The sequence below is a fragment of the Anastrepha ludens genome, chromosome 3, assembly GCF_028408465.1.
Source record: "Anastrepha ludens isolate Willacy chromosome 3, idAnaLude1.1, whole genome shotgun sequence".
NCBI classification, from domain to species: Eukaryota; Metazoa; Arthropoda; class Insecta; order Diptera; family Tephritidae; genus Anastrepha; species Anastrepha ludens.
The window spans coordinates 63,957,618-63,984,618 of NC_071499.1; the positions used below are offsets into that span (position 1 = coordinate 63,957,618).

General features: G+C 35.3%; 1 protein-coding gene across 6 annotated transcripts in view; it reads left to right on the forward strand.

Moving 5' to 3' along the window:
- The window catches only part of LOC128858099 (histone deacetylase 4), a 66,309-nt gene extending 44,146 nt beyond the window's left edge, over positions 1-22,163 (forward strand). For 4 of the 6 annotated variants that reach the window (XM_054094069.1, XM_054094070.1, XM_054094074.1 and 1 more), the window contains 12 exons: positions 2,280-2,387; positions 6,226-6,387; positions 6,484-6,554; positions 6,654-6,784; positions 13,288-13,425; positions 14,184-14,956; positions 15,912-16,217; positions 16,287-17,156; positions 17,220-17,339; positions 17,406-17,840; positions 20,563-20,696; positions 20,776-22,163. In XM_054094069.1, coding sequence (XP_053950044.1) covers positions 2,280-2,387; positions 6,226-6,387; positions 6,484-6,554; positions 6,654-6,784; positions 13,288-13,425; positions 14,184-14,956; positions 15,912-16,217; positions 16,287-17,156; positions 17,220-17,339; positions 17,406-17,840; positions 20,563-20,696; positions 20,776-20,830 — 3,303 coding nt within the window. In that variant the 3' untranslated portion in view covers positions 20,831-22,163. The remainder of the gene's footprint in view (positions 1-2,279; positions 2,388-6,225; positions 6,388-6,483; positions 6,555-6,653; positions 6,785-13,287; positions 13,426-14,183; positions 14,957-15,911; positions 16,218-16,286; positions 17,157-17,219; positions 17,340-17,405; positions 17,841-20,562; positions 20,697-20,775) is intronic. The other 2 variants (XM_054094071.1, XM_054094075.1) reach the window with 2 other exon arrangements.
- Positions 22,164-27,001: the final 4,838 nt, after the last annotated feature.

Here is a 27,001-nt window from a genome sequence, read left to right on the forward strand (position 1 = left end):
TTGCTTTGCGCTGGTCAGTTTGGTCAGTTGGGAACAATTTATAACCCTCTGAATACCACCATAAAGCAAAACCTTCTCTGCCATTAATCCGGGCTTTGTGATATCTTTTTGTTATGTAATCCATTTGTCGTCACCAGTAAAAGTGATCTTACGCCATTTTGTATAACACTCACAGATAGTTAGGTTCATGTGGATAGAGGTTTCGACCTTAAGATCTTTTGTACGCTCTACTCTTCACATTACCTCATCCAGACTCAGTTATTTCAATAAAGCTTAAATGGTACTGGGTTGGGCTGGAGCGTATGTGTCTTTCTTCCGGCCGTATCACTTCTACTTCTACTTCTTCTAAATTTGGCATCGCATTCAAGAAGCAAATGTGGTCGCAGAATCGCCAAAAGTTGTTCGATCAGTTTGCAATAACCGGTAGTAATTCCAGTGTGCATTATAAATTTGTGTTTATGAAGGTTTATGAGATTTGTTTATCTTTTCTGATTATACCGTCCCAGCAAGGTCTTTACTTGATGTATCTCCACAATCGGCCCATACATCGAACTTATTCTTGGGATCAGTCTAATGCAAATTATCCAAATAATATTTTGACTACTCTTCGACATCTGAGCAATGGAATAAGTGCTCAAATGGCGATCCGATCACACGGTTTCCATGATTTTATCGATATTTTTGAGGCTTGACTTGACAGAGCGTGCCTCTTTTCTGACGTGCATATTACTAGAGCGGAATGATTGCATTCGGTACAGTATTGGGGCCATTAACAGTAAAAAAAAAAAATTTCGTCACATGTTCCGGCATTTCACCTTTGTTGTAGTGTGCTGAAAAATGTATCGAATTATTTAATTTGTATTTTTTATAATCTTCATTGACGGTTCTAAGAAGGAATCGGGAGTCGGAGCAGGGGTTTTCTCTAAATCAGCTATGCACAGAACTTCACAAATTATTTCTCAGAAAAGCGCAGAAAAGATGGAGCTCCATTTCTTCATGTGCTATTTCGAAAAGATTTTGAGCCCAATACGATATACGAAGGACTCGGAAAGTCCTTTGGACTCCTCGCCATTCAATTTCCAAACTCGTAACTGTGTTTACCGGTCACTGGACGATCGGCACACACGTGTAAAAGCTAGCGTTACCATTGAACCTTCTTTGCAAAGGCTGTGGGGACCTTTCAGAGAAGGAGACTGTAGAGCATTTTCTCTGTAAATGTCTGGGTTTGGCAGCTAGACGACTAAGGGCACTGGACGCTCCGTTCTTCGACAGCTTTGGTTAGTGCGCCCACCTAAATCCAATCAATCTCCTCCATTATATCAACAGCTCTGGCTGGCTGTAGATATCTGCCTGTTGGAGGTCTCATAATGGTATCAAAACGGTGCTTTAGTGCTGCTTGAGGAGTGCCAGACCACCGGCATTTCAACCATTTCACCTACCAACCTACCTAATCTTCATTTTGAAGCGCTACAGCACACAACTGGCTGCAGCAAGTACAAAACTGTTAAAGAAGTTTTTTGAAGTGTTATACCATGTTAATGTTACTGTTATACCACCTTTAAAATCGCAATATAGTATTACCTGATATGGCTCACCAAAGACATCTGGCGGGAAGCGTTCAGTTGTTCATGTTGTTTTGGCTTTATTTTATTACAGTAATCTTCTAAACCCTTTAAACAGTCAAAACATTGTTGGCTACATTCCTTCTACAACAAAATATGATCACCCACCATAGGGGGAAGCTTAAGCCCCTTACATTTAAATTTTGTTTTTTTTCTTGCTGTTGCGCATGGAAACAAAATACAGTGCGGCCCAATAATAATTTTTTTCGGCTATGCCACGCGCTACCCATGAAAACTAAAATACATACATACATATGTATGTGTGCATACAGATTTAAGGTCATGGAAACGTGGTATGTTGAAAGAGTGTGTTGCCAATTTATATTTAGACATTGATAAAAACAAAAATCATTAAATTTTAAGCGCGAGCAGATGATGAAATAAAAATATATGAACATATGTACATATGTATGTACGCATGTATGTATGTAAAACAAATATTTGGACATAATCCATTTATTGTGTGTTTATAAACATAATATTCTCATATGTATGTATGATTACATGCATTCACATACATACGTACATATATGTATGTACCTACATGTGGATTAAAAATACCTTAGCTATGTTTAAGTATATACAAAAGAATAACAGAGAACTTGGCAATATATTAAAATCCTACATTTTTTCTTATTCAATTTATTTGCATGTTAGCTAAAAAAGAAGCAGGAACTACAAAAACAAATGCTTCTCCATACATTTCATGAGCAGACGAAGGAGCTGGAATTGCGACACAAAATGCAACTGGAACAAAAGTACCAGGTAAGTGTAGTGTACTCAGCCTATATTAGTTTAATTTTAATTATACAGGGTGGTCCAGCTAGCATTTAGAATTTAAAGATCGGTTTTTCATTGAATTTGACAGCTGAAATAATATCCGTTTTGCATCACAAATTTAGTGTATGGTTAGACATTTACAAAATGTGTCGCTTTTCGCTTGAACAAAGTAGAAAAATATCAAAGTGGAAAATTCAGACGTAACGGTGACAGCAATGACTTTCTAGAAGCTGCAAATTGAGTCCATAATAGTATAATGGTAAATGTTCATGAGGTAAATGTTACACCAGCCATCCAGTGCCAAATTAATAATTGAAACATCGAAGTTGCCATTGCTAAAGCCAGCCGGGAAGTCATTTGCATGAAATTGTGTTCCACGTTTAATGGCAAGTTTTACTCTTTCCAAAAAATACTATTATATAAATGCATACCGCGATGGCGGCCGCCGTAATGGGTTGGTGCGTGATTACCATTCGGAATTCACAGAGAGGTCGTTGGTTCGAATCTCGGTGAAAGCAAAATTAATAAAAACATTTTTCTAATAGTGGTCGCCCCTCGGCAGGCAATGGCAAGCCTCCGAGTGTATTTCTGCCATGAAAAAGCTCCTCATAAAAATATCTGCCGTTCGGAGTCGGCTTGAAACTGTAGGTCCCTCCATTTGTGGAACAACATCAAGACGCACACCACAAATAGGAGGAGGAGCTCGGCCAAACACCTAACAGAAGTATACACGCCAATTATTTATTTATTTTTTTAAATGCACACCGCAATTTTCTAGCACTTTTATTTTTAGTAGAACTAAACTAAATTCCGCTAGAGGGACCACCCTGTATTTGACCCCCTCTTCTTATTAAAGAAAAAATTAAATGTGAGCATTTTTAAACTATTTCACACAAAAGAACGATCATACGTTTGCTCTTCACTCCATTTCTGTCACTCAGTTCATTACAATCCGTTATCCGAAGCACCCTAAAGAAGGCTTGGTTGGCGCCAACAAAAAACACAAAAATAGATTATCGGCATAATTGTTTGATTGCTTGTCGGAGTAATCGCCCAAAAAAAATAAATTTATACAAATATATTTTTTCTTGATAAAACTCTGTAAACCGCAGTAAAATTTTTTTCATTGAATTCTATGCAGTCAATATTTCCAAGTAGTAGGTTTTTCTTCTTGATTGGCGCGATTAGGCGATTTTGGCAGAGTTTAACAAGGTACGCTAGTCGTTTCTTTCTCCTGATAACCTGCGCCAGTTAGTCCTTCAGCTGTTCTTTCCAGTGTAAAGAAGGCCTTCCTCTACCTCTGCTATCACCATGTGGTACCGCATTGAATATTTTCATAGCTAGAGCATTTGTATCCATACGGTCGACATGTCGTAGCCAGCGGAGTCACTAGATATTTCTTTATTCGCAGCACTATGTCTGTCGTAAAGCTCATTGTTCTGTTGTTTGCCATACGGGCCGTTCGCAAAAGTGCAAAGGTCCAAAAACTTTCTCGCGTGCATTTGCATCGTCTTCAATATTGATAGTTGATGGTTGATTCGGCAGAATCTATCTCTCTAACATTTCAAAGGCCATTGCATTGGATGGTGGCCATCTCATTAGGATGAGCATAAGGAGGATCTTTTATGAGTGCGATTTCTTTTCGTCGAGAAAGGCCATAACTCATCGGCTTCTCCCCAGAGACATCATCACACTTACTTTTCGAATGATATGCCATATCGTAAATATTGTGGGCAAGTTTTCACGCTTTAAAGGCTTATGAAGCAGACTATCCTAAAGTAATCTTATAAAAATATGGCTCAGTTTTTCGAAATACGAGTATATCCATCCCACCGCCATCTAATGGCAATATTTTTGAAACGTAATATATCTTCTGAATTGAAACTAAAACGAAACATAAATATAGTTTATGTTGTGGTTGCTGTAGCAGTATACTTAACCCTGTTAGTGTAGTGTAAATCACCGGTCGTCTTCGTCTAGCTCATCTAACGGTACCCTGTCTAGTGTAGCGTACCTCACCCCCAAATATATTTTATCGTACCATTAAGTATCATTTCCAATTTCTGCTGGGTATCTTAAAGTTATACGGAAAAGGAAAGGTATATTGCTTTGTTCCGCCTCCAGAGAGCAAATGAGCTTTAAGAAAATTTTCTTTCATGGCAAAATTGCACTTGAAAGTCGGCTGTTGCCTGTCAAAGGACGATTGCTGTTAGGAAAAATAGTTTTCAATTGTTGTTGTGCATCGTAACAATTAAGCATAAGAAGCCTTTATTTCAAAATTGAAGAAACCGTTTCACTTTTATTTATTTGTAGGAAGGTTGCTTCTAAAGTGTTAAGATATAAAAGTAAAAACGCACTCGTATGGCAAAAAGTTCTGTGTATGATTACCCTAAAAAATTTCAGACTTGACGATGACAATATCACATATGACATATTCTCACTGTTGTTGCATATATTCAAACTTAAATAGATACCCTCATTCAGATATGAAAATATCATTTTTTTAAGTGTGTATATATACATATATAGGGTTTTCGAATAACAGGTGTTATCTATCGCTATCGAGAGATGATTAACGTTTTTTTATGGCCGTAATTGGATGGTATTGATCTGCACAACGTTTCTTTTCAACAAGACGGCGCTACGTGCCACACAAGCAACGAAACCATTGATCTTTTACGGGAAAAGTTTCCGGACCGAGTTATCTCTCGAAGAGGTGATCACAATTGGTCACCGAGATCTTGTGATTTAACACCTTGTGACTTTTTTCTTTGGGGCCACGTGAAAGAAAAGGTCTACGCCAACAGCCCAAGGTCGATTCAAAACCTCAAACATGGAATTCGTGGAATTCGAGGACATAGGGCAGCCACTTTGCAGTTCGGTTATGGGAAATTTCATGAAAGGGATATTGTCCTGTAAGCGTGGTCGTAGTGGTCATTTGCCTGATGTTATTTTCCACTATTAACGGCATACCTTCTTCTTTATAATGAAATAAACATCCGATCATTTATTTATATTAAAAAATAGCATTTATCTTTGAATATCAAAATAATACCTCTTATTGGAAAACCCTATATATGTATGTACAAACATACGTAAGAGTGACTCACCCAAAAAAAAAATTGTTTTCTACCGGATCTATAAAATTTATTATATTTTTAGACTCCGCTGAAATATTTGGGAAACATAATATATGTATTAAAATTTGCGTGAACTAGGCCGGTTTGAAAATATGTATGTATCTCGGTTTTTTTTTTTTCGATAAATAATTAAAATGATAAATAAAAATAAAATGTATTATTTTAATTTAAGCTATAAAAATTAAAACTTATTAAGATTAAATTTGAATTAACTTCAAAAATATTTTTTTTTATTTTTGTATTTTTTTGTTTGTTTGTACAAAATCGTCTCAGAATCGATCCTTAAAAAGCCTCTATAAAAATATTGAAAAATTTTTTCAATGCAATCACATTAATGCGATTTTTGGAAGTGACACTTTTCCAAACAATTTTGACGCAAGTCTTAAAATGTAATGACTTTTATTATTCCGATGGAAAAACAGTTATGATGCTGTTTTTTATACACCTTAAGGGCAGGCACATTGTTTATGATGAATTGGACGTACGCACATACATATATGTACATATACCCCCATATACGTACGTGTGTACATATGTAATATATAAAAAGCTTAAGATTGATAGTCTAAAAACATTTCAAATCAGAATAAAATTTCAATTTAAAATAACCGTTTAATTGAGATTCAAAAATTGCAAAAAAAAACCAAAACCAAAACTTTTTCGAACTTATTATAATTATGTAGTATGCGGTGCATTCACATGGCGCTTTCCAGGAACTACGAGAACAAAGACTTTCCACCGCCGCAGAGGAGCAGCAGCAAAGAGAGCGACGCGAGCGTGAGGTAATCAAGCGGAAGGAAAACTGCAGTGCCAATGCCAGCCCCGAAGTCAAGCAAATTTTAAATGTAAGTAAGATAAACAAATGGAATTTTTTTCTAATGTTACACACACATAAACATACATAGGATACATAAATTCTTTGGTGATTTTAATTTTTACAGAACTTTCTAATTAACCGCAAACAGGCGGCCTCCTCCAATGGCATAACGACAACGTCATCCTACAGAAATAGGTACATTGTTCACATATTCAATCATTAAGCTATTAAGCTGAATGTGTCACTAATATTTCTATGTTGCGTATATTTTCTTTATTCATTTTACGCCAGCAGAGGTGTAGTGAAGAGCTCGTCCGGCGAATCGTTGCCAGCTGGTTCTTTGACAAGTTCCCATCCATATAAAATACCACAACCGCCATCATCATTTCTGAAATATGAATCCGATTTTCCACTACGCAAAACAGGCAAGTTGTTGATAAATTAAAATTTGATACCAGCTCGCTTACATACATACATATTTAGTACATATAACCATGAATGTATACTTCCCAAGCTATAGAACAAATTTTACATAATGCCTTTCAATAATAACAAAATACATACAATAAATGAAGCAAGAACTACCCCGCATGAAAATAAGAACGTTTCTGTTAAAACTACCAGCCGTATGTTTTCTATAACATTTGATTAAATGAGTTACTTTTTGTTGTAATTGAAATATTTCAAATAATTCCCAAAATAACGAAATGTATCATAATGTTTGATTACATACATACATACATACATGTATACGTTTACATACACACTCATATGTGAGACTATGCATATAAAGTTTGAAAGAAGTTTTGTTTAGCAATACTGAGAGGTCATAATTTGGGAATTTTTTGTGTAACTTTAATGGGCCATTTTCTCAACTCACCGTTTGTGCTATTGCAGTTCAATTTGTCATGCCGTTCTCTAAAACAAAGTTTGTTGTAACAGCATAAAGCATACCCAAAATTTGTATAGAAAAGCTGCTACAGTGCTAGATCTTGGCTGAATTTAAATCCAAGTCGTGCCGGTAATGTTTGGTATGTATAACCGGTGTGATCGGCGAATCCTGCCTTACACTGGACAGTTTTGCAAAGACAATGCCAAAGCGCGAATGCACTTTTGTTCTAATATCTACATTCACAATTCTCTCATTGTCTTCGTCACTGTCTATGATTTTTCGAATACAGTAAATTTGATAAATGATTTCACTTAACTGGCCTATTCAACGACGATTCGTTGATATTCGCGAAGTAATCGAAGTCTCAGAGCAAGCAATTTGTATGAAACGACACTAACGCCGCTCCCTTAAAAGTGAATTCTATTTTTAACTGTCTGGACGCCTAAGTTACGCAAATAGTTTTTCTCTTTTTTGACAGCTAATAAGCATTTTAAATAGTCTTCAGAGCATTGTGTTTTGTAAACCCAAGGTTAGGCCGATGTATTATATTGAAAGGTTAATTGATGTGAGCTTTAATGTTTGTAGTTAGATTTAAAATGAAATGAAATTAATTAAGACGATGGAAATAGAGAACAGCTGATTTTGAGCACTACTGGTGTTAGCAACCATGCAAATAGTTGAATAAAATAATATATTTTTACTCAGGTTATAGAGAAAACGAACAGAGTTCATTTTAAAGTTAGAAATAATTTGTTATCTGGCCTATTGGTTGGATAGAAAAAACCCTATTATATGTAATATGGGATCTTTCAAATTCGAGTTTCTTTCCCAGTAGTATGTATGGTTTTGACAGCTGTTACAGTTCGTTCTTCTCTCTTTTTCCAGTTGCAAAATGAAAAATCTATAGTTTACAAAAAATAGTGCGATTTCGCTCGGGATCCGTATAAAAATAATAAATATCAACTATGAAATGATGATTCCATGAAAATTCGTAATTTCACAAGCTTTTGAATATTTCCCATTGCTATAATTGTCCAACAGAGCCCGGAAAAAATGTAATCGAAAATCGAGTTTGAAGCGACTGGTTCGGTTAAAGCACATAAAAAAAAATTGAAAATATCGCTGTTGTAAAGGAAAACATTGAAAAAAATGAAATTTTTAATTAAAAAGCCTTCACAGCATACGAGATATAACAGAGCGTGTTTTCTTTTAGCGTATTGTTGATTGTATAGAAATTAATGATTTGCGATTTAAAACAAGACTGTGGTACATGTCACACAGTCAAAAAAAAAAACAAAATAATAAATTTCTTGCAAACAAGATTTCCGATATTCTATCGCAATTTGTTCGCCAAGACTACCCGATTTAACGACTATTTTCTATCACGCCTCCTTAAAGATAGAGCTTATGTGCATATGAACTAAGGCGACTAAATGTCTTTGGAAATTTCACCGAAGGCACGCGGCGGCATTTGAAAAATTTCATTTATCATTCATTCATAAATTGCAGAGCCTCTACATTTGTTTTTTTAGTTGATGACCTTTACTCATAAGCTAAATGAATACTTTCCATATGAGTATGTATGTGTATATATAATCGTGTATAAACACAAGTGTATCGATGTGAGCTAATATGACTAAACTAAGCGTTGTTGTTTTTTCATGTTCTACTACCATTAATCAAGGATTGTAGCGAAAATTCCAAAAAAAAAGACAACTATATACAAAGGGTGTACTACAAATGTACTTTCCCTAAGACCTACTATTAATTCGCTACTCTACGATTTATTCTCATATACGTACACCCCGTTGCGAAATTAATAACACGCCACTATTTTTTTGTTTTATAAAAATATACTTCTTACGAGTACTTCAACCAAAACCATATAACGTAAAGTGTCAAATTTTGTACAAATTTTTTCAAAATTTCATAAAAGCTTTAATATTTTAGCCAGCATTTTTCTGGGTATGCAGTTTTATAGCCCATTGCATTTTAATACAACAAAGTGCAACTTTCAAGTGACTAAAAAATACAGTTGGTGTTTTTGTTTGTGACAGGAATTTTTAGACTAAAATATTAAAATTTCCTTGGTATGGAGTTTTATAGCTTATTGGATTTGAATATAAAGAAGTGCAAGTTTTTGGTGACTACAAAATACCGTTGGCATTTTTTTTACGATGCTAAGCTTCTTCTTCCATATAAAAAAATTCGAACATGCATTTTGCATTGAAGGAAATCTGTTATACGAAAGTTCCATGGGCAACAAAACTACATACCCAGAAAAAATTGTAAAATTTTGGTTAAACATTTAAAACATTTTTTTTTATTTTGTACAAAGTTTGAAATGTTGCGTTATATGTTTTTTGTTGTTGTATGAACATATATATTTTGTAAGAAAAATACTGGTGTGTTTATAATTTTGTAGCGGTGTGTATATGAGAAAAAATCGCAGGGGTACGAATTAATAGAGGTTAGGTCAAGTATATAATATCAATGATCTCAAAAAAGTTCGTAAATGCGAGTGTTATTCTTTAAAGAACGCGCACACACGTTTTTGACATCATGTTTACGAGTTTTTTTTATTACTTACATTAACGTATTGAGTTTTGCTTGTAATGGTGGCTCGTAAAATTAGACTAACTACACAAATTTATAAAGGGTTTTTCAATAAGGGCGGGTAGATGTTGAAATAGAATAGGTCCATATGGTTCAATATGGGCCATAAGAAATTGGAAATTGGTGGCCACATCTACCGAAAAATGGGCGCAATGCGCGCAACGTTTGCATTAATGAACACTCATTTTGATAATAAAGTTTTATCATTTGAACGTGTTGTTCAATCGTGTAACTTGCCATGATGATTTGGCATAAACAACTGAATAATAAACAAAAGATTTGACAGATGTCACCAAAACAAAGGGCGCCAAGATCGACCCGCGCCAATTGAAAAACCCTTTATATACAAAGAGTTTTCGAGCAAAGTAAACAATTAAGGCAACGACAATAAAAAAAGGAAAAATTATAAAATATATCTTATTGTTGTTGTATTCGTCATAAGACATTGCCACATAAAATAGGTTTTGTTTCTGACGTTTTCTGCAGCAAAACAAAAATTACCAGTCCGAAATAATTTTGATATTCTAATGTAGAATGACATTTCGATCATTTGTAATTAAAATAATTCCGAGAAACTTACTCTGACACGACCCTGCTAGCCATAAATCATATAAAACTGTTTGAAGTAAATTTCTAGTACAGAAAACCTATTAGATATATATAAAAACATATGTACTATATGTGTGTAGACTGCCCTGTAGGACAAAAAATAGAGAATTGAAAAAAAAAATAATAATAAAAACATGTTTTTCTTTGCTGCTAAATATTTGCATAAAAACATTTTTTTTTTTCGAGACACACCGAGTTTCGTTTCTACTAGACCTAAACATTTCTTTCGTATTGTAAGTGCATTAGGGTCGCCCAAAGAAAACTCGGAAATTCATACAACATCCCCAGTTGTTGTATAGAGAGAAAAAGAAAATACGCGTATTGTTTATATAACTACAGCCACGTAATTTGATGAATCTGCTTGTGTTGGAATCCACAGACTATATACTGTCCGGCTGTTTGACCCAAGACATCTTTCCTGCTCACAATCGCGCTAAAATCGCTAAACACGATTTTCATATTGCTCTTAGTTTCCCCAATCAGTATGAATTCGTGCCACTACGATTTTTTCTCAAGTTGCAAAATTAAAGACACACACCACTTGTTTTCATGAAAAAATAGTTCATGCTATAGAAAAACCATACCTAAAATTTTTCTGGGTGTGCAATTTTATAGCCCATTGAATTTTAGTACAATACAATAAAAAGCAAGTTTCATATGTCAATAATATACCATTGATTTTTGCGATTTTTTTTTTGTACGGAAAAAAAAGCGTGATACCTCAGCGAAAAAAATGGCAAAAATCCACCGTATTTTGTAGTCACTTGAAACTTGCACTTTGTTATACTAAATTTAAATGGGCTATAAAACTACATACCAAAAAAAAATTAGCAAATTCTGGTTAAAATGTTTTAATAAAATTTTGAAAAATGTTGGACAGAATTTGAAACAAGTAGAAGAAATAATTGGCTAATTCAATTGTCTTGGGGCGTGGGGCGATGCGCTCAACTATAAAACTTTGCAGTATGGTCTTCGTCACGAACCAAAAGTTATTACATGACGACGATTATCTTAATTTATATAGCGAATGGATTGCTCCAAAACGGGCAACCGATTGTTGCCGCGCCACCTGGTGTGCAGATGTGCAGACTTTAATGGACGCTTAAAACGTATACGTCAGGGTGGCCTACTTAAGTTCCCTCTCTTCCTGTGTTGAGCCTAGTTTTTACACGGATGGGTTGCAGTGATGCCAGTATAAATTTCACACAAAAAATCGGATAAAACTCCTCAATTACCCATATCGCACAAAAAATCCCATAAATTCCCAAAGAGTTCCAAATACATTTCTCAGTCGTAAAATATTCATATATTTTAGATTTCTCTAAAAGCAGTAGCGTAAAGCTTTTTGCAATCGAAAACAAAAAAAAAAAAACGTTATTGCTTTTAGAGAAATCTAGACATAATTCTCATAATTTAAGAGGATTATGAGAATTATTGATGGCAACATTGCCGAAAAATAACAGTTAATATCTATTGTGAATGAAAAATAGTGAAACTTTTAAAGAGAAGAACAAGAAAGACTGGTTACAATGCTAATTGGCGCTAATATATTACTTTCGAAATTACATTAATTATTTTGATATTACGGAGCAGTTTGAGAAATTGCAATTTAGATTTTTTTAAATAAATAATTATTTCTCAGTATAAGGGCAGCTAATACCCGTATTTTTCGCCTGTGATCTATCTTTAACTGACAAAATTATTCAATAAGCAAATCAGCTGTTCAGTAATACACGTAACAACCGCCTGTCACACTACACTTTTAATCAGAATTTACTGCGTCGGTAATGTTGGTTAACGCCGCCGTCTGTCTAGGCTTCAAGAGTTGGAGTTGTGTGTTGATTACTGCTTTAATCTTAAATAATACAATAGTTTAGCGAACCAAATTGAATTTCTATTTTCTTGGTGAATGGCAATTTTTTTTTTTCAATTTTTTTTAATATATTTTTTCCATTATTTGGTAAAAAATACATTTTTTGGCATAAATTCTTTCGAACTCTCTTTTAACATGTGAACAAAAATTTCAATATCTGGATTTCACACATCTCTAAAAGAACACTTTTCCAACAGAAATGTTGGGAGGAGACAGCTAATCGCACTGTTAAAACATGTCTGTTTTCCTGCCATTACGACCTTCCCTCTAGAAAAACTGAAACTTAATATATACCTTTATTGCCCAAAAGCATTCAAAATGAAAAAATATATTAGTTATGACACATATTCATACATACACATATATACGGGAAGTGAAGGAGTGGAGGTTTATATGTTGTACAAAACGTCACAATATTCTAAAAATTTTGTCTTTATATACATCATTGGTTTTTTAATTCAAATTAAAACAGTCAAAATGACTCCTTGGGCAATCTAGTCTTAACATCTCTCTCTCATTTAACGCGCCATTTGCATGCGCGAATACGGCGATCCGATTTCCTTGATACTATTTTGAAAATTTAATATTATATTAGGGCAGCAAGATGTCCACCTAAGAGAACGGGAAAACTGTCAAAACAGATGAGGGTAGCTAAACCTAGGGTAGCTAGAAACCAAACTAGAGGAAACTCGTATGAAAATATTTTCCTGGCCAGGCTTTATAAGACTTCTTCGGCTCGCAATTTTTCGTAAACAAGGGAAATAATAAATAAGTAATAGTAATTTTGGCACTGCTGCACTAAAATGAAAGTTGTTCACTGTTATCGAATTTCGTAGAAATTTTAATAGTATAATACAAAAAAAAAAAAAAGAAAAAAAACTCAACAAACTCAACTTTAGTACCTAAAAATAACCACTGGCAATAATATTCTCATACAGCATCCGAACCAAATTTGTTGAAGCTACGTCTAAAGCAAAGCGTTATTGAGCGCAAGCAGAGAATCAGTCCAGCTGGGTTACGTCGGCATGAGCGCATATTGCAGCGAAGGCAGCAGAAGCAAAATTCCGCTTTAACAAGTACGTATGATGCAAAGCTTTAACACTATGTATTTACGTATGTATGTAAAACACGAAACAAGCAAAGCAGAGCAAAACAAGCGAAGGCAAGAAAAATATAAATTGAAATTAATAAATGAAATCAATTGTAAAATCACGAAATGCAAATAAAAAAAATTGAAATCGTTTACTAAACTGTTACTTTAAAAGGAAATGTAAATAAAAAGAATTATGGTTAATTAAAAAATAAAAAATGCCATTAATTATTAGTAAATTATGTATTAAAATTTTTTTAACGGTAATTGCTTCGCTTTATGGATTCTGGTTTGTTGACAAATGGCTAGTGAATTTCACTATAAACCCAAGTGTATGTTTGTATATGCACATATATGAACCTACTGCATACAATTTATCAAGCAAAAACAAAGCTTATATGTTCGTCCTTAAATTATGACATGAATGCTGCTAGTTTGTTTTGTAATGCTTTGAATGTGTTTAACGCTTCTGAGGATTGTTTCATTTCCGTATTACTAATTGAAAAATAACCTTACAAAGCTACTATACTTTTTTAAGTAAAAATATTCATATACATATACCTATGTTATATACAATATATATATACAATATATATATAATATATATTACATATATGTATATATATTGTAAATACATATATACCTATATCGCACTGCTTCTTTAAACACGAAAAAAATAAAAAAAATATTTGCATCTATAAAAGTCGCTCAACTACATAAGTCAATTTAATTTTCAACCAACAGATTGCAGCAGTACACCAGATTCCGGTCCAAACTCACCGCCTTCGTCCTCACTCTCCGCTGGTGTTGTAGGTAGTCGCGGCTCACCGACTAGTGCACCCATTCAAGAAGAGAACGAGGAGAGTGGGCAATATCAGCCGGGCCAGCGTAGTAGTATAAATGATCTCTCGCTGTTTAGCTCACCCTCAATGCCAAATATTCCACTTGGCGGACCACATTTGGCAAGCCATGCACATTCTCAAGCAAATGTCAACAATTATGCTATGCTCGCCGCTCTTCGACAGCATGTACCTACTTTGGCCGCTCCTACATACTATAGTCCGTTGGCGATGCCATTCGCCCGACACCAACCGCCTCCGCCGCCACCTCCATCGCACACCGCCGCTGCAATGACGGTCGCCGCAGCTAGCGCTCTGCCACCCGCTCCAGCGCCAGTTGTACGCTCTGCCTCGGCCACATCCACCTCGTCATCGCAAGCTTCTTTGGCCAGTGATGCTATACCACCTATTGCGCATGCCGCTTCAACACTCCTACCTGCTGGTGGCGCTGGCGCACATGGTCACGCTGTCTTAGGCGCTGGCACACCAATGGTCGGTGTTTCACCTTCGATGTATGGACAGCCAATAACCGATGCCCAAGTGGCTCACGCCCACCTTAACAAGCAAGGACATCGACCTTTGGGGCGCACTCAATCAGCACCTTTACCGCTAGGTCATCCAATGCTCACCGGAACTGCACAGATTGGTGTCGGACAAACGCACTATGAGAACAGTGATGTGAGTATAATGTGTGTCCTTCATTTAATTACACTGCAAGTAAAATATGAACTCAGAAATGACGCCGAGACACGTAAACTTAATTTTGGGTCGTAGATTATGAAAATACAAAATATCTCGATTTTTAGTTTGCGTTGTCTCTTAAGCGATCTATGGACTATTTTTTGAATGAAAAAAGCGACAGAAAAGGTGTAAATGAGTTCCCACGCATCCACCGATCATTAAAAAATTATCAGACACATTCAAGCCACGGGTTCAAGTTCCGCATTTCGCACCGACCATTTTGCGCAAGAATAGAGAGCTCCATAGGCTTACGTAGCAATGGGTGAGGACAAAAGAGGCTAAAAATTTAGAAAAAAAAAAGTTGAGGTCAGAAATATTCCTCCTAGTGAAAATAAGTGTTTGGTCGTTGAGGGATGGTCGTTAAGTCCACAGTTGACCACCAAGTTCCTTCGTGTTTCCTTCTGTCCTACTGTTTATATTGGTGCACAACCTGTTTATCATAACTACTACTTATCATAAATCTTAAAAAATCGTATAAAGCATCCCCATAATACATGGAAGCGGCAAGATGTCGTCTTACGAAGTCCGTCTGTTTGGGTGTCTAATAGTATCGCTTGTATCTTGCTTCGCGCTTATGGTCGTCGTACGAAAGTTTCCAATGAGGTTTTTAATATGGAGTTTGATAAGATGCTGCTTTTGGCATTGTTGAAAGCTGCTCCTGTGTCAAAGAAATCAGCCAACGCAAATTATTTTTTCTCAGGCGCGATTTTTACATTGTGCGCTACCTCACATAATGCAGACCCCGTAGAGCGGCCCTTGTAATAGGCGGGCTACAGATTTTTTATCCCCAATTTGCTGTGTCCTTAACTCAAAACCTCACCACTTTTTACAAAAAAAAAAATGTTTATTTGTATCGTAGAACCTATCAACTTATGACGTATTTCGTTTGCAGGCAGAGCAGCAGGCGCACATGTTGGTCACGCAGAAAATACGGCAAACATTGATAAACCGTAGTAGCGCAAATCGTGAACCTCAACTAAAAGAGGAAGAAGATGCGGCCGAGGTTATTGATCTGACGGACAAAAAGAAGCCACCAAAAACCGTCATAACTAGTATTGTACCCACGAGTACCTCACAAAATCTGCCAGAGACGACGAACGCACCGTTAGTCGCCTGCATGCCCAACACGCCGAGTAAGTTACGCGATCAAGAATACCTGCAGCAACAACGGGAACTACTATATAGACAAGCATTGCAGGTATGTGAATTGTTAATCCTATTATATCTGCGATATTTATTATATATGTTAATTGATTGGTGTTTTCAGATGGATGATTCAGTCGCACGTGGTTTGGTACGCCCACTATCGCGAACACTATCTAGTCCTTTAGTGCATATGGGTCCAAATGGTATAAGCCAGCTTCCAGATACTGGCCAATATGCTCCACCTATTATAACTTCCTCATCAGCAGATCATATTCCGCCAGTTAATCTAACAGTCCCGCATCGGCGTCGAGTGCTGGAGCACTCATCGCCCGGTGTGCCAGCGTCCAATGTGTTTTCTTCATTACCTGCCATACAACCTGCCATTGTTGGTGCAGCGATTAGCAAGCTTACAAACGATTTTTCTACCCACAAAACAACTACTGGTCTCGCTTATGATAATCTTATGCAGAAGCATGCCTGCACTTGTGGTGATAATTCGGTTCATCCGGAGCATAGTGGGCGTTTGCAGAGCATCTGGGCCCGCTTAATTGAAACTGATCTGGCTAAGCGTTGCGATCGTCTACGATCACGCAAAGCTACGCTGGAGGAGTTGCAATCAGTGCACACTGAGGCACACACAATACTTTTTGCTTCAAGTTCTTGTCAGTTGAATCGGCAGAAGTTGGATAGTCCACCCGCTCTGGGCTTTGTTCGTTTATCCTGCGGAGGTTATGGTGTAGATTTGGATACCACATGGAATAAGGATCATACGGCAGCCGCTGCACGTATGGCTGCCGGTTGTGTCATTGATTTAGCTTTTAAAACAGCTAAAGGCGATATTAAAAATGGTTTCGCGGTAGTGCGACCTCCAGGCCATCACGCAGAGGCCAATTTAGCGATGGGGTTTTGCTTTTTCAACTCCATTGCGATTGCTGCAAAATTGTTGCGTCAACGTATGCCGGAAGTCAAACGTATATTGATTGTGGATTGGGTAAGGATACGCACACACATACATATGTATGGATATAACTCAAAATACATTTCCATCGTTTAGGACGTGCATCATGGCAATGGAACACAACAAGCATTCTATGATAACCCCGATGTGCTATATTTATCCATACACAGGCATGATGATGGTAACTTTTTCCCGGGCACTGGTGGTTCAACCGAGGTAACTAATTAATAAGTTAATGTTTTTCATTTTGTTATTCACTTTGTTTTTTTATTGCCTTCACAGTGTGGAGTTGGTGCTGGCGCTGGTTTTAATGTAAACATTTCCTGGTCGGGTTCACTCGATCCACCTCTGGGCGATGCTGAATATATTGCTGCATTCCGTACAATTGTGATGCCTATCGCAAAGTGTTTTAATCCAGATATTGTCTTGGTGTCGGCTGGTTTCGACGCAGCTGCCGGTCACCCTCCACCTTTAGGTGGTTACATGGTGTCGCCGGCATGTTTTGGTTTTATGACGAGGGAACTAATGCAATTGGCTGAGGGTAAAGTGGTGTTGGCGCTGGAAGGCGGTTACGATTTACCCGCAATTTGTGATTCTGCACAGGAGTGCGTACGTGCGCTTCTAGGCGACCCATTGTCTGCAATCGCAGAAAGTGAGATTAATAGACAGCCATGTCAGAATGCGATAGATACGTTGCAGAAGACAATTGCCATACAGGTGAGATATTATTTTGCCTTAAACATGATTAGGTGCGAGTATTTCAAATTTAACAAAGTTATTTACAAATTCTGTAACAATTTAAATGAGTTTTTTGTTATTGCTCAATAGATAATTCATTTATGATTTATTCTGTTAAAGTTACTTAAGGCATAAACACAGTTATAGATGCTTTCGTATCAAAAATTTGACAGATCATGGCAAAAGAATTAAGTGAAGAGAGCATAACTGACATATCGTTGACACGACTTAGGCCGAGCTTCCCCTTCATGCAGCGGTGCGTGTTGATATTGTGCTGCAAATGAGAAACGACCTCCTAAAGTACAGGGTGGGCCAAATAAGACCTACTAATCCATTGATCCAGGTCCATAGTTGGCCTAGCAGTATGCGCAGTTGCTCCATCTTGTTGAAACCACCAATTAGGATATTGCTCCGCCATTGGGCGCAAAAAGTTTTCAATCAATGTTCTGTAAGAAGCTCCTGAAATCGGTTTCGGCGTTTCTTCCTCATTTTATGGACCGATAACTCTAGTGGCCATAACACCGCACCAAACAGTACATTTAGATGGGTGCAACTGATGTTGGTGTGTTGCCCTTGGATTTTCAGAGCCCCACAATCTACATCTTTGTTTGTTGACATAACCATTTAAATAGAAATGCGCTTCTTCCGACAACAAAATATTATTTAAAAAATCAATTTGTGTGGCTAATTGTGTAAAACGAATAGCGTATTGTAGTCGTTGTTAGTCGTCTTGCGGTAGGGTTCCATAATAAATTTCCAACAATTCAATTATAACCTACAAAAAGAGAAAAATAAATATGTCAAAAAATAAAAAAGTTATTTGTGCTTAACATTAGTAGGTTTTATTTGGCCCACCCTGTATTATAATTATAATCACGAAATACATGCGCAACTCTCCAATAGCTGCCGAAAGGCATTCGCATTGATGCACAAATTATTGGCAAACATATTTTCCATCATTTAGATGCTCCATGTTCGCAGCAGCACTTGGCTCACCTACCATTTTTAGGATAGCCAGGAAGAGTCTTCTGATGCCCCCAGCACCTTCTCAACGAGGCTCTTATCTTCCTAGTTAACACTTTTGCAATCATTCGACGGAATAATCCGCGAACAACAACTCATTCTTATCACCAAGAACGGAATAATCCGCAAAAAATTATTTTTTTGTTAAAGTTTGAGGAAAATAAATATTTTTTTGTTAATCCTGTAACATTCTTTTACATTAGAACACAACGCAAAAGTCTTGCCGACGCAAGGTATTTTGAGTGCATCGCACATTTTAAGCGGTGATGCAAAACTGTTAAGTAGAATAACAAGTAAAACAAACATTCGGGTAAGAAGCCACTACCTTGAGCTCAAAGATGAGTTTCCGCAATAGTACACACGGCGGTCACTGCATCCGATGTAACATTCAAAGCACTCCCCAAAACTGACAACTACTTTCTGCATATTGTAGCAGGTTGAATTCCTTATCTGGAATAAATCCCGACATGTCAAACGTGCACTTATCCTTATCCAGTGTGTCAGGAAGTTCTTGCCGCACGTCCCTAGCCACGTCTTCACCTATCCATTCAAATTAGCGCAGTTAACACGTCTCTCGCTTTAGTTTGGGACAACTCTGTCGAAAGAGCAAATCTGCTGTGTCGCCGTTAGATGGGCTCAATCACAAAACTTAGTGCAACACCAGCCGAGTCAGAGCTTAGGGAAACTGTTCCAAAGCTAATAACAACAACGGCGGTTGGCGTAAAAGAAAATAAATATTTGATATAATTCTAAACTTTATTAAACTGTTCGCTTTGTTGCGCTTTAAAGCTAATAGTCAACCCTTTTTTTGCTGTTGCGTAACCACTCGAAACGTCGTATATAGTATCTTTGGAGAGGTTGATCCATTGGAGATAACCGCTGACAGAAAATATTTATATCCATCCAGACTGTAACCCTACTAAGTAGTAGTAAAATAGTAGCAAATTCTGCGGCAGTTTATTTTTGCTTTTACTTTTCAATAGGTAATGGTAAACCAAATTTTAGAGCATATATATCAACATTAGGATGGTCCAAAAAAATGTGTTTTCTTGATGCTACACCCTAAATTTGCACCATGGCCCAACATAACTCTTTTTTTTTAATGCTACCCTCTAAATTTTTCATATGGCTCAAAAATATTCACTTACATTTATATTATTTATATATATAAAATAAAAAATAAAATAAAATATAAAAAAAAAATTATATATTATAAAATATTTACCAGTCCTGTCAGCGATTTCGAAATCACCAATGAATTTGCATAGAAAAAATGTACTTTTGGTATAAACTGTTTAAATATGAATATTATTTAATCTCCTCTTTTAATTTCTCCTCACAAATGTCCTAAAACTTATAACACAAAATAAAAAAAAACGGGATACTTTGTTTTGTTTTTAATTTGGAGATTTTGGGGGGTCACTATAAGAAATAGCGGCAGGCTAATCATCTACTCTGTCAGAAATCAAAACAGATTAACGAAACCAACGCAAGACTGGCCCTATGCTCCCGAGAGGAGTAAACAAGAAAAAAAAAATAAGTAATAGTTAAAATTTCATATCAAATTTCATTCAATTTAATAGCATGCGGCTTAGAAAAATTTGTATAACTAGAAGTTAAGCTTTTTTTTATGCATATAGTATAACGAAAGTTTTTAAATAATGCTATGCTCTTTCAGTTACAACATTGGCCATGTGTACGCCGTTTGGCCCATACTGTCGGTTTATCCGCGCTCGAGGCATTAAAAATTGAGCACGACGAATCGGAAACCGTTACTGCCATGGCAGGCCTTTCTATGCAGTCGATGAACAGGTAAACAAAATTTCTGTTATGCTTATTTCTCGGTTTAATGCAATACATATAAATATATGTACAAAATGTTCTTTTTCAGAAATTTATCTCGTGATGACTCAGAAGAACCAATGGATCAAGATGAAGTTAAGTAATTTGAAACTAAAAACCTTGAACGACTTTTGTCTGAGTTCGTGCGCACCTAATGCGTCAGTCAATAAATCGCCGGCAAAGGAAAATTTTTATATAAAAGCCTCGGGCAACAAAACGTCGACGCTAGGTGTGCGTATATTGGATTTACAGGTGCACAGATGACTGTGGAAATACTGTTCCTGTCTGTGAAAAGTGTCAAAATAAAGATACGGTGTTTCGGTTTTTATTTACATAATCTCTATTGTATGTTTGTCCCTTTGTCCCTAAGCTGAAATTATAAGGCAGAACCACGTCTACGAGTTAGTGAGGGAGTTCTGTCACAGCATTTATGTGTAGCTGATGTTTTTCTTGGACATTTGGTATTAAGCGAAGGTATCTGTTGTCTATGTAATTCGTTCATTGCTAAGCTTAGGAAAAATATATTGAAAACAAAGATTATCTATTTACATGTGGTATGTACAAACATGCAGCATAAATATATTTTAAACAAAAGTACATACATATACAAAAATGCATACATATATGCGTACATGTAACTCTAAACAAAGTATTTGTATTCTTGTATACATAAATATATTTATATTGATTTGTATTTATGAGTAAAAAACATATAATGCATACATGTATCTACATATATGCTTTTTGATATTCAATACCAATATGACGCAAAATCAGATGAGTTTCTTTAATGTTGATTCAATGTTATAAGATAATGTTAGAAAGAATTTTTAATGTTAATGTAATATGTAAGTTAAATTGTAGTAGCTCATTTTCATTAGTAAATACTATATTTCCTTTTTATCACAAAGCATCAGAAAAAAAAAATATATTTTTAGAAAACAAAAATCTATGTGATAAAAAACGAATAATTTGAGAGCAAAATTATTAAGGAATCTACTAAATTATTGTAATATGACAATGTGCGAATATCACTGATTAACCACCGCCTCTCACAACAGACAAAAAACAAAGCAAAATAAAACCACTGCAATCGGTCAAACCCACAGATTTACCTAAAACTCACTTTTATTGTTAATTTCTTCTTTTAATTAAACTTTATTTTTTATTTTTAGATATGTTAATTATTACTACCAAAACTGAATAAAATAAAATATGTATATGTTAGTGTTAGATATGTTGTCACACGTTCAATGCAATTAAACGTGTTTACATGAGATACAAAATTCTACGTTATAATTACTATAGTGTGTATGTATGTATTTACATGTAATTTAGAATTAAGGAGCAATTTTTAATATATGTATGCTTATGAGTGTATATGTGCAATATATAATATTGCGTTCGTATGCATAACTGGGCATTAATTTAATGTAATTTGTGCTGTTTTTCACGCTTCAAAAAAATAACTACAGTGGGTTATTACACGCACATGCATGTTTGAAAGGAAAAGGGATACTGTTAGTTTGTTACAAATGAAAATTTCAAGTGATTAATTCAACAAACGAAGAAATAAAATTGGTTTGCAACACAAGTAAAAAGTTAAAATAAAAATACATGAAAATTAAATAAATTACCCAGTATATTTGTGATACAATGCAGTTGATAAAATAAGCATTTTTCTTGATTGGCGAATTCGTTTTATTTTTTGCTTCAACTTAACTGAAAATACACTTTTTATGTATGAATATCTCTTATTAGTTGTTGTTATTGCTGTTATAGCAGCATAAACATTGGCCATACATGTACGGGGAATGCTGCCGAAGTGATATGCCTTGGTTGGATATTAATCAGCGTGCGCCCGCACCATAAAACCGACTGACGTGGGAAAGATCATTTTATTAGTTGTTGTTGTTGTTGTTGTAGCAGCATAAACATTCCCCATACATATACGGGTAATGTTGGTGGAGTGACAGTCCTTGGCCGGATATAAGTCCGCGTGTTCCGGCAACATAAAACTGACTGACGTGGGGAAAGATCTTTTTATGAGTCGAATAGTTACCTCGGCTGGTTGCGGGTTAACAGTGTCTTTTACCTCCATAGACGGCAATGCATTTCAATTGTACAGTATCAGTAAATTTAGGGAACTTCTAGAGATTCGAACTGCTTCTTAAGGGGGGGGCCTGGTTTATAAGGTCAAAAAAATCAATTTTTTCTTTTCGTTTTAAGCGATTCCTAATATATTTCAGAATATTCACACAAAGTTACAGAGCCTAATTCTCAATATTTCCGTAGGTACAAAGCCAAAGGTAGGCGAGCGTTAGGTAGTTACGCTGTGACCGGACAGCTATAGTACAAACTTTATCTTCTTTTCTCGACTTTTCATTTTTATGATTTCTTTGAATTGGCGTACATGAATGAAAAAAAACTAATGAACCTTTTGAAATGAATCATAGCTTGTTCCCTTCAGTATTAAATTATCTTCTATTTGAACGAACAAAATAGATAAAAAAAAATTTTTCAAGATTTTTATACCAAGTTGAAGTGATTTTTTTTTTATAGAAAGGCATTTTTTTCTTTAAAACCTCCAAAAAGTTGAACTTTTGGAATTTCTCTCAGTTTTCATCTCGAATAAAAAATCATGATAATTAGAAATCCATTTGAATTTTTTGCTTTAGATAATAATTACGAGCTGTATCTTGTACGCCAGTTGGAAACTCCAGCGTTGCAGCGCTCTACTAATTTCTATGTTAAACATTTTTTTCAACTTATTTTAACCAGAACAAAAATTTTTTATACTTTTTAAATGTTCATTAAAATATAGAAAAAACTTTGCAGTGCTAAATAAATTTTTTCCTTAAAAAAAAAAAATCACAAAGAGATGCAATTTTTAGGCCTCATAAACCAGGCTCCCCCCTTAAGGCGGGAACCAAAGCGAATATGTGCAAGGTAAAGTCACTAGAGCAACAACAACATACACATGAATTTCGGTTTTGTAATTTGGTTCTTTGAATGTCACCATTTCAATCGGAATTTGAACAAACCAACGAAACAACAACAAACCACTTACTTATGTTACTTTAACATTCAATGCAGCAAATCTCAAGAAAAAAAACCAACCAACCACTATTAACTCGTGCCGCTACGATTTCTTCTCACTTACACCCCGTTGCAAAATTGTAAACACACTTCATTTGTTTATTTTTATATAAAAGAACAGCTAAGAGGGACTTTTAATATTTTTGACATTATTCTCACACTTTCATTTTTTTCTCCATTAGAAACTAAAAATATTTTTAATTTCTTTAATTTTTCTATGCCGTAAAAGGGTTGCATGATAATATTTTTTTATTTTTTTTTTATTTTAATCCCTTAACTTTAATCTCCTGTAAATGGGTGTGGATAATTGTGAAAACAATTGAAAGCTGAGCGCAAGTATCGCCGTATTATTCTGCCACATCTTTGGTCCAAAGAATGGATGCTCCATATACGAGATTTGTGAAATATAACAATTTGGTTACCTGTTTTCTTACGCAAGTGTATGGGTATCTGCCTATCTCTTATAATTTATTAATTTCCAATTATTTTTATTTTTCTGGTCTTTAAATTCAATCTCGCGCAAAAATTTTAAATATGCAAATACTTTTTTTATATGCAGTGAGTCAAAAAAGTATTGGCACATTAGAAAAATCAAAGTTCTCAGTACTATAACTTTTCCTCTAATGAAAGTATAAAAAAATAGAAAATGGTATTTTCTAAATGTATTTATTTCTTAGGTATCTGAACAAAAAAAAAATTAATATCGACATGGGTTTACAAGCTTAAGCTTGAAAGGTAAAATAAGGCACAAATTCACATCAAAAAAGTATTGGCACATTCTTTATGTTAGCTTATGCTTTTGGCGTTGTAACGGTAAACTCCGTTATTTTCACTCTCGCTTTTTACTTATTCGAGCGTTTTAGGAATTGCATACGGTCGCAATCACTGGCTATGTTCAGAAACGCATTATAATGCGCAATACTTGCAGCGCTGGCAGCACTGTCAATGTGACAATTCATGCAACTGATAGATTTGTTGGAAAATTGCAAATAGATTTGTTGCATTTATGAACGCGCTGTGCAGTAAAATGGAATTGTTACTAAGTTTGGTCATGAACGATGTATGTGAGGAAAAAACCGATAGTCTTTTATTAAATTTAAGAAAAAACAACCGTGTAAAGCTTAAAAGAAGGACATATCTTGTCGAAATACCCAAAAATAAGTATTTTTTTGAAACAATAAAATCGTTTCCCGAGTGAAGCCATGATGTTGATTCTCTACCGGATGTATTGTTTCTTTTTTTTTACTCGCTTATATGTGATGAGTAAATTAGAAAATTTTCGCTGGGCGATGTTTCTATCTATTTTTAAATCTTTATTAACTTTTTTTACTTCATCTACGACCTTAGCCCAGAGCACGCTCTTTTTCCTCCTTCCCGACGTGAACTCGTTCTCCATGCTCAGTCGGACTCTGAGCAGTAATTTTATCTCCGATGTACTAAAGTAATCACTAAAACCAAGAAAAGTATAATAAAATAAAGTTTAAATATCGTATTTTTCATCAATTTTTGTATTAAAAGCTAAAATAAATAATTAAATACCCACTTTTCATCAGACATTGTACTAGCGTATTTATTGGCAGTGTGAAAATTTTTGCTGCAAATAATGCACGACTTTTGATACAAAAATGACGTTTGACGTGAAGAACACGTTGCATTTGCAGTACTGCCATATTTGCATTTTTGAACGCACTGCTCACTCTGAAATGGTATGTTGCGCATTATAATGCATACCCACTTTTGAACGCGATTTCAATGGACATAGACCAAAATGTGCTGAAATTTCCCTAGAACCACGTCAATTAATGATAAAACTGTGTTTAGAAAAAAAATCCTATCGGGAAATTGGCAAACTTGTCGATAAATCATGGTCCAGCGTTCGAAACATCGTTTTGCATTATTGCAATATTGGCAAAAGAGCAGATCTGGTCGCCCAAAAATATTAACCGAACGACAGGAGTGAATTGTGGTGTCCACGGTGGCATAAAATCCAAAAACTTCGGCTGTCAAATTTTGCAAGACCCTGCAAAATTCATTTGCAATCAATTTCAACCCCCAAACTGTTCGGAATACCCTATATAAGGCTGGGTATCATGGCCGGATTCCTCGACGCAAACCCTTCATTTCTAAGGTATATAAGAAAACGAGGCTAGAATTTGCTAAACAGCATTTAAATAAGCCCGACGCTTTTTAGAACACCACCACATTTAGTGATGAATCAAAATCAATTTATTTGGGTCAGATGGAGCACAAAAGATTTAGCGAAAGCCAAATAAAGTGCTTGAATAGAAAAACCTGCTCAAAAAAGTTGAACACGGTGGAGGAAATGTGATGGTTTGGGGGTGTTTCGCGGCATCTGATGTCGGAAAGCTCGTGTTCATAGATGAGACAATGGACAAGCATGTGCGTCGCAACATTCTTAAAGAAAATTAAAGTCCAAGTGTGGAAAAACTCGGTCTTAATGGGACAACTTGGCAATTTCAACAAGATAATGACCCAAAACATTCGTCTTATCTTGTGCAGGAATGGTTGATTTTGGGCCCAAAAGCCGAAAATACACAATATTAAAATTCAACGTAGTATTTATGAAATAAAAGCTTACATTTTACCTTCCATTTCAATTACGCAGAGAAAACTTTTATATCGCGCTTGACTAGCTAGCGATGAGCATCAGATTGTAAACATTCTACTGAAAGAGTCCCAGGCGCTGTCATTGTTGCAGAAATTTTGAGACAGAACCTGATGATATTTCATTAAAAATAGCACTTCCGCAACTACTACAGTTCGAACACACTCAATAATTTAATTATTTTTGATTATTTTTAATTTTAATTATTATTTTATTAATTTAAGTAAAAAATCAAAATCTTGGGCGCTATTGTAATTCGTTTGCTTGGGCCGAATTCGTTATACAGAACATCAAATGGGCGCAAAGGATAATTCTCCAAGGCTAAATTTTAAAAAAAGGCGAAAAAACTATAAATTCTCGAAAAATTGAAAATAATAAAATATATAACAAATAAATAAGTATTTTTATTATTTCTTCTTTTATATTTTTATTTTTAAAAATAAATAATCATGATTATTGATTGATTACTTCCAATTGTAAACAGTAACTACACATGGCAAGGTACAAATAATGGTAATTGATTGCTAATTATTTAATTACCCTCTGGATT